This window comes from Eumetopias jubatus, unplaced genomic scaffold, assembly GCF_037043125.1.
Source record: "Eumetopias jubatus isolate StellerSeaLion01/CBP00866 unplaced genomic scaffold, mEumJub1_p1.0 scaffold_3, whole genome shotgun sequence".
In the NCBI taxonomy this organism is placed as follows: domain Eukaryota; kingdom Metazoa; phylum Chordata; class Mammalia; order Carnivora; family Otariidae; genus Eumetopias; species Eumetopias jubatus.
This window is the reverse complement of record NW_028274809.1, coordinates 64,615,425-64,624,640: the sequence shown is the minus strand read 5'-3', so window position 1 is coordinate 64,624,640 and position 9,216 is coordinate 64,615,425. Positions and strand designations below refer to the sequence as shown.

Genomic DNA, 9,216 nt, shown 5'->3' with positions numbered 1-9,216 from the left:
TGCTTGCTTCTGGCATAATCAAGCAAAGCTGTCTAATTAATTTCAAATGCTCAGTTTCTGTTAAGATGGCTAAAAGCATATAGAAAATACAAAAAACAAAAGCACCCAGTGTTAAATATAGAAATACGTGTCCTGCTAGAACCAATAAACAAAGGAGATCACTTAGTAGCTCAAATCAAGCATCGAAGCCCTAAAGTACATCCTTATTTATAAAAAGAACCCTGAGCATATATGCTTTTATATATAACTAATATGAAAGCTTAGTTCATTAGTCTCAGGGGATTGTGGTGAGGATCAAAACAATACTGAGGTAAAAAGTTCTCTGTCCATTTCGAACCACTATCTAAACACTGGCTAGCGATATAACTCACCTGAGCACAGCAGCCTGGGCCTGTGAGTACTGTAGAGCAAGGGAAGAGGCAGGAAAAGTGTAAAGGCAAACATGAGAATCCAAAAAGCCCTAACATCTAAAGCCATTTAGACTGAGGAGAAATGACCCTGAGCATCTCAATGTATTCAGGAGTCTCATGTATTAAAGTTAAGAAATGATGTCACAGAGTCAACACTAAGTCATCACGGAAATATTTAAATAAATACAATATTTTCAGCTTTAAAATATATGTAGGTACTCTGGAAATATCATTTCAGAATACCTTAAAAAATGAAAACTTTGGCTCTGGATTGTGCCAGAACCCCAAATCTGATGGTAGGCCTATGTCCAGAGAAGCAAGTTTAGGACAACAGTCTCAGAGCTTTCACTGTGACTGCATGGCCAGTCAGCGTGCTGTGGTTTGGTTTGGCTTTACAGGGTGATTGAAGATAATGTAAACTTTTGTAAATTTTTATTTTTAGAAGCTGCTACTCCAAGACAAGGAAATATGTATACTTTGTCAAAAGACTGTTTATCCAATGGAGTGCCTAGTAGCAGACAAGCAGAGTTTTCATAAGTCCTGCTTCCGATGCCACCACTGCAACAGTAAACTGAGGTAAAATGTTTTGTGGTCTGTGGCAAAATCTTGGCGCAGTCTGCAATGTACACATGTCTCTAGAAGATACCAATTTGTCTAGATCTTGTTGCCATCAGCTAAAACAACGATAAAGGGGGATGTGGTCATGCTCTGTTATGTTTTCCTCAGGATAGCCATGACCTTTTTCCTATTGACATTTTGCATTCCTGATCAAATCCAGAGGGTCCCTTCTGTCCAAACTTGGAGAGCACAGAGATAAGAAAAATCAAGAAATGCTGTGCAAATCAGGATTTTTAAGTTATTAGTTTGGTCTAAAGTCTAGATTCTACTTTCGACCTTATTTTAAGTAAGCCCAATGTGGGACTTGAACTCAAGACCCTAAGATCAAGAATTAGCGTGCTTTACAGACTGAGCCAGCCAGGCACCCCTAAAAATCTAGGTTTTGGATCCAAAGTCAGCAAACTTTTTCTGTAAAGTGCCAGGTAGTAAATATTTTCGACTGTATGTCGACTGCCATACTATTTCTGTCACTAAACTTTCCAATTGAGTGCAAAAGCGTCCACAGATAACTAAACAAAAAGTGTGGCTATAAACTGATGGGCCCAACTGTATTCCAATAAAACTTCATATACAAAATCAGGTGGCGGGCTGGAACTGACCTAGGTCTGGGTGTTCCATCTAAATAAAAAAAATAATAATAATTTAGAGTATTGTCAGTTTCAGGTAAGATATACTGCCTCCCCCCTTCACTCTGGTGCAACAGAAGCACCATATTAGCACTGTTACAAATGAATTTTAATGAATGTGGCATTTGGTGTGGCTATAATCTGAGATGCTGAAACTGTAATTATTTTGCTAAAGCCAATGTGTATCAGGCTATATCTTTTTTGACTTTAATTTACAGTATCAAATACCCCTTATTGCAACATGTTTTTTCTTTGGTTTCCATGACACCATAGTATAATGGTTTTCTCCCACCTCCTGGGTATTCCTTCTCAGACTCCTATGTGGGTGACTCTCTGTCCATTATTGAAATGTTAGAGTTCCTTAGAATTCTGTTATGGCCATTTATTCTTCTCACTGTTTATATTCTATATATATATATATATATATATATATATATATGTATATATGTATATATTATTACATCCACTCCCATGACTTTAATCATCATCCATGTGGAATAACTCTGAAATCTGTGCCAGTAGCCCAGTTCTGTCCTCAATCAGATGCTTATATCTTAATTACTAATATTTATATCCAATTATATTTCTCATAAGTATACTAAATTCAATATGCCCCATTATCTTCTCTCTAACAAAATTCCTTCCTTGACTTCGTGATCTGTAGGATACCCTCTTCAATAAATAACATTAACATTAACTCAGTGATGGAAACATGAAGTTACCTTTGACTCCTTCCTCTTCTTCATTTCCTGTGTCCAAGCAAACACCAAGTCCTATCATCAAGGTCCCATAAATGTCTCATGAGCTGTACACTTTTCTCCATCCCCACGGAGCAGGTATCCTCCAAGTGTCATGTCTCACTTGTACTAATGCCACAGTCTTTCTAGCAAGTTAGTCTTCCTTGCCTGCACTATCTCTTGCCTCCATCACCACCACCACCAACTTGTCCCAATGCCATGCTCCATGTTGTAGTGAAAATGATCTTTCTAAAATGTAAATCTGAGGTCACTTCTGTGTTTAAAACATAATGGTTTCCTCTATCAACATCAAATTAGCATCTTACTCTGAATTAACAGGCAATTTAGAATCTTGCCCCAGCTCCTTTCCCAGCATCTCTTCCTCCCATTGCGTGTTACTTTTCACGAAGACTTTCAGGTCCTTAAAATCATTATCTTTCTCTGTCATATCTAGCTGGTTCCAAATGTCATTTCCACTCCTTGTAGTTTTCCTTTGCCTCTCCTCCAGCTCTCCACCAGGCTAATATGCGCTCATTCTTCAGACCTCAACTGAGACTTCATGTCTTTAAAGAAGCCCGCTTTGAGCCCCACATAGGGATTAGGTGTCCTTCCTAAGTGCTCTCAGAGCATCCCCTGTGCTTGCCCCATTCTTAACCCAATCTAATGTAATTGGTTTCCAGCTGTAGGAAATGTGTATGCTTGACTGTCAACACCTAGTAAAGGCTGACATTGAGTAAGGACTTGAAAGTATTTTATGACTGATATTTTTTAAAAATCATTGTACAAAAAGCCACAAATACAGAATAACAAAGCAAATGTACAGTTTAATGAATGATTATAAAGTGAACACTTTGTAACCTGTACCAAGTTCAAGAAATAAACATTGCCAACAGTTTCAGAAGCTCCTTCCGTGTGCCCCACCCAAACACCAGTTAGCTCTCTCTGTGAGTGAACAGTAAGCTTTTTCATCGTTGCTTCCTTACATTTTTACAGTTTTTTAAATCCAAATATGCTCTCCTAGATACTATAGTTTTGCTCAGTGTTTTAAACTTTGACAATTCTTTTAAGCCTTTTAAAAGGTTTCTGTCCATTTCTTTCATTCCTTGCAATTTATTTGTGAAGAGCCCAAGATATCTGACCTGTAGAATTTTCCACAGTCTGGATTTGCTGATTGCACACTAGTGGTGCCATTCACCTACTCCTTTCTCCCCTGCATTTCCAACAAACTGTCAGCTGAATCTAGATTTGATACCTTTGCAAGAACATACGGAGTGTTGGCAAGGAGAGTAAGCACATAGTGTCTGCTTGTCTCTGATTTTGTGATCATAGCAGATACTGAAGCTTAATACCATATCCATTAATTGATGTTTGCAAAATGTTGATATTCTCATTTTATTCTTTCTTTTTCGTTATTAGTTGGAATACTTTTACAGAAGATGCTTCCTCTCATCTACTATTTGGTTACTTGTTGGTACAGTTGGTAGGGGAAAGGCAGAATACATGCGTAACTTTTTCCCTTTATTTACCTGGTTTGCCAATGTATCAGTTATTTATTTAACAATGTAATGAAATGGTTCCTTATCATCCCCTAGAGGTAACTAATTTTAAAATATTTGTAATATCTTTATAAACTCATAGATATACATATATTTGATTGGTTTCAATCTGATGCAGTTATTATTATTACTGAAGCTCAAATTATTCTATCCTTGGTCTCTTCAGGTTGTTTCCTGAGTCCTTTTGGCAAGACCTAAGTAATCTTTGACAGTTTCCTCATTACCTGATAGAACTAGATGTTCCGTGCTCATTTGGTACATTTACTTCCCCTGGACCTGGAATCAGTCATTTCCCTAAACCCTGGTTTCTTTACATGAGAAATGGCATTTCAAGACTACAATCTCCATGCTCTTTTCTACTGAGTTGGTCACTATTTTGAAGCTTTCTTAGTGTTAAGAGCTAGCAAATATTTATATGTAAAGAGAAAATATATCACGAATTTGTAAGAATATTTCCAAATTGAATTCAAAACTGAATTTCTTTTGCCTTAGCCTCCTCTCTATTCCATCTCTGTCTCCTTGCCTTCACTTCAGGACTTCTGGTCCTCAAAGACAAAGGAGATGACAGAATTAGAATACCCCGTATTCATTTGAACAACAATTTTGGAATAGCAAAACTATCAGCACCCTAACTTGATTATGAAAACTTTAAAAAATGGCATTTGCTCCCCACTCATGCACACCCCATTTTTTAAGAACTGTGCTCTCTCTTAGGTGTCATATGACACACCGTCTTCCTCCTTGTCCTCATCTCATCTTAGTTTATAGGTGACAATTTAGAGAATGCTTGCCACCAATCTTTATGTCACTGTTTCTGTATCCCCTTTCTGGTTATGCAAGTTATTTTCCAGTACCTCCCTCAGAAAAGTCTGTTCTGTGATCTTGATAATGGAAAGTCAGTTTTGCTGAAAATAAAATCTTTGACTTACACTTTCTTTCATTGAATATCTTTTTTTTAAGATTTTTTAATTTATTTATTTGACAGAGAGAGAGAGAGAGACAGAGGGAACACAAACAGGGGAAGTGAGAGAGGGAGAAGCAGGCTTCCAGGCGAGCAGGGAGCCGGATGCGGGACTCGATGCGGGGCTTGATGCGGGGCTCGATCCCAGGATTCTGGGATCATGACCTGAGCGGAAGGCAGACACTTAATGACTGAGCCACCCCAGGCGCCCCTCTTTCACTGAATATCTTAAACGCATTATTCCATTTTCTTTGGGCATAAACTGATAAGCTAATTTTCTTTCCCTTGTAAATCATATGCTCTCCTTTTTTTCCTTTTTAGATAAATACAAAGGATCTTTTTTCTTTTTATTTAAAGTCCAAAAAAATAAAGATAAACTCCAGTAATTTGGCTAGAGTAGTTCCTGATGTTAGTCATTGTGGGTCAACGTTGTCAGTTGCCGAGTGTGCTCTTTCAGTACGCCGTTTCTGACCTCTTTATATCAGGAAAGTTTCTTTAAATTATAGCTTTTTAGTATTTAACCTATTTTATCGCTTTATTTTCTACTTCAGGAACTCCTCTTATCCATACATGGATATTTTGTGCCTATCTTTAATATTTGTCTTTCTCTCAAATCCTTCTCTTTTTCCATTTCTGATTGTAATTTTTCATGTTTATTCCCCTATTTCTTCTTAAAATACTTTCTATTGTGCTTATTTGCTCTTATATTCTTTTAGTTTAGTTTTTTCACTGACTTTTTTTTTTACTCCTGTTTTTTTCTGACTTCTAGCATCTCATTTATGACATCTTCTAATTTTAATTCATGCTCTTCTTTCAAGTCTTTTTATCATGTTTTAATGTCTTTTAGCCCATTTTTTAAATTTTGATGTTGAGAACATGTTTTTCCAGCATGTTTTCATTGTCTGTAGGGATATTAAAAATGCTCTTTATTCTGTTTTTTCTTATAATAACTTTATATAATATTTGGCCTCCATACTTTTCTGTTGCTTATTTTTATATGGCATTAGTTTTCTCAAATCTTAGAATGAGGCAAAATTCAGGATGGTTTTCCCAAACTTCACAGAGCTACCTCTTCCAGTTTTCATATACTGTCCAAAAACCTATAATGGCTTGATTCCTGAGATTTCCTGCCTTGATTTCTCTCCCGCATGTTAGTCAGGACCTTCTCTTTCTTTGCTGTCATCATTATCCAATTACAATTTGATTCCACTCCCATATTTTTTTTGTCAGTTTAAAGTCTTGTCCTAAAAGGGGATCCTGATTGGTCAGCTTTGAGAGTTTGACTTCTCTGTCCTCTTCGGATTTTCCTACCACAGGGCCCTTGCACTGACTGGCTAATGGAGAAGGTAAAATCCCTCCTCATTTCAGCTACTATTCTCTGATTGGCGTGTGATACTTTCCAGGAAATAATGGCTGGCTCTTTTGTGGTCTTATATTTTCTGGTCTTTCAGACACCTTCCTTGCTCCCTCTGTTATCACTCATACAGATGCTATCATAGCTGTTTGTTTGTTCTTTCCTCCTTGTGTTTTGGGGTTGGTGGGGATACCTTGTCACTTAATTTTGTTATAAATTTTATCCATGGGCTTAAGTTTTGTTATCTAATTGGTGTGTCTGTTTGTATGTGGAGATTGAGAGATGTTAAAAAATGATGCCTTTGACTAAACTGATTTTAATTTTAACAGGCACTCTACTTGTTAATCTCCCCAAAGAGGCCAAATAAACAATTGCATAGGCAAGCTTTCCAATTCATTCAAAATCTAGTTAATGAGGAAATTTAAATGGTTGATTGTGTGTGTGTGTGTGTGTGTGTGTGTGTGCTATTCAGGATTTATTGAAAATTGTGGCCCCTCACATAAATCACTGAGTTAGCAGAGATTTAGTCCTATCATTTTGCGCCATCTATAACCACACATACATTACACTATAATACCTATTATACTAATACTTGACATACAACATGAAATTCTAAATACTATAAAACATGTATCATGCGGGGTACTAGTGGTAACTATTATCTAACAAGGATGTTTAATTAATAAGCACATTCCTATTGCCAGTAAGTTTACTGCACTGAGTCTCTGACTCATTCTTGAAATAATTAGTTACCCAATTCCCTATGAATTTGCAGTGTATATATGGAATATTAACCCTTTTTTTCTTTTTTTTTTCTTTTTGGCAGTTTGGGAAATTATGCATCACTTCATGGACAAATATATTGTAAACCTCACTTTACCCAACTTTTCAAATCTAAAGGAAATTATGATGAAGGTTTTGGACACAAACAACATAAAGATCGATGGAATTGCAAAAATCAAAGCAGCTCAGTGGACTTTACTCCTAATGAAAAAACAAATATATGTAAAAATAGTGCAGAAAACGCCACCATACTTGGGGATCCTAATAAACATTTAGATGATGGTAACAATAAAGGGCAAAGAGATGATTTGAGAAAATTCAGGGAGAGGGGAAAATTAAAAATCATTTGGCCCCCTTCCAGGGAGATGCCTAAGAAAACCTTCCCCCTTGAGGAAGAGCTCAAAATGAGTAAACCTAAATGGCCACCGGAAATGACAGTCGCTACATCTGCTGAATTCAAAAGTGAATCACTAAGAGAACACATTAAAACTCTGGAAAATAAAGGACTAGAGCAAGATAACGTTTCTTTCCTGCAGCCATATCCGCAGTCCATCCATACATGTCAGAAGGAAGATGTTGCAGGAATCAAAGAAATGGAAATGTATGAAGCAAATAAAGATGAGAAGAGGGAAGGAAATAAGAATGTGCAAGATAAGCTGAATGAGGCTGAAGACACAAAGAATAAAAGGAAAAGTGAAATGGATCTTAATGACAACAATAATGTGGTTGTGCAGAGTGCTGAAAAGGAGAAAAATGAAAAAACTAATGAACCTGATGGTGCAGAAGTTTTACAGGTTACTAACACTGATGATGAGGTGGTGACAGAAAATCATAAAGAGAATTTGAATAAGAATAATAATAACAATTATGTGGCCGTCTTGTGTCTGAATAATTGCAGGCAGAAGACATCTATTTTAGAATTTCCTAACCTATTACCACTGTCGAGGGGAGCAAACTACACTGCAACTGAATATCAAATTGAAAATTTAGAAAGTGCATCTAGAATCTCAGAGTTACTTGGCATATTTGAATCTGAAAAGGCATACTCTGTGGCTCTCAGAAGACAGGCTGACAGAGCTACTTCTGGCAGTCCCATGCAGTCTGCTCCCAAACTGGGCCCCAGTGGTGGGTTAATAGTAAGGGAAGAAAGGTCCATAGCCTCTTCTGATACAAATATCTTAAACATCAAAAGAAACCAGGCAAATAACAAAAACCTACACTTCTTCTTTTCTAATACCATGAAAATCACTGCTTTTTCCAAAAAGAATGAGAATACTTCCGAGCATGACTTCATAGATTCTGCAGACCAAATGAAAAATATGCCACGTTTGTATTTAAGAGAATTTGGGAAGGATGTCAAACATTGGCATGGTGAAGCAATAGGTACAGCCCCCATTAATGGGAATCCAAGTTTTGGTGCTCTGAGCAGTGAATGTGCCTCTAAGCCTTCATTTCCCAGAGCGGAGGTCCAGTCTGAACAACTCACTGTGGAAGAGCAAATTAAAAGGAATAGGTGCTACAGTGACCCTGAGTAAAACATCTCTCGAGGGCCACTTGTCATCCACACTCAGGCACTGAGAAACATCGATGTCTCGAAATAAGACTAGAGATTTTGATAACCTGTTGAACTTGTTGTAAACTTGATGTTCAGAAAGTTCATGTCTATCACAACAGGATTTTCCTTGTATTAAGCTATACAATGTGTTCCATAATCTGTTTGAATCTACTTGTATTCTGAATGGAATGAAAAGATGAAACAATATGGCTCTGTTTTCCTGTCAAATGGCACTTAAGGATATTGCTCTGTTTTTCAACATGCTGGATAATGGATAACATCACTGGCAAGATGCTGTACTGCTGATCCTTAGCATGATTCTTATACCTTCTCTATAATTTCTGCTGAAATAAAATGAAATCACCTGGGATGCAAACCAAAATACCTCTGTAACTTTTTTCCGAATATATTGACATTTTAATTTTATATGTTTTCCATAATTTAGGAACTGTCTATTCAGGGGCATGTATTTAACACACACACACACGCATGCGTGCGCGCGCACACACACACACACACACACAATCCTGGAAAAAATTAAATACTAAATCAAAGACATGATATTATTAGAATATATAAAATTTTCATTTCTTGTTTGCTCTGTATTTTTTTAAAA

The 9,216-nt window shown here is 36.8% G+C and overlaps 1 protein-coding gene across 3 annotated transcripts in view; it reads left to right on the top strand.

The window, feature by feature from the left end:
* The window catches only part of XIRP2 (xin actin binding repeat containing 2), a 311,289-nt gene extending 302,709 nt beyond the window's left edge, over positions 1–8,580 (top strand). For 2 of the 3 annotated variants that reach the window (XM_028124790.2, XM_088022124.1), the window contains 2 exons: positions 853–986; positions 7,089–8,580. In XM_028124790.2, coding sequence (XP_027980591.1) covers positions 853–986; positions 7,089–8,580 — 1,626 coding nt within the window. Of the gene's footprint in view, positions 1–852; positions 987–7,088 lie in introns of those variants that run through there. The other variant, XM_028124781.1, reaches the window with a different exon arrangement.
* The last annotated feature ends 636 nt before the right edge of the window (positions 8,581–9,216 follow it).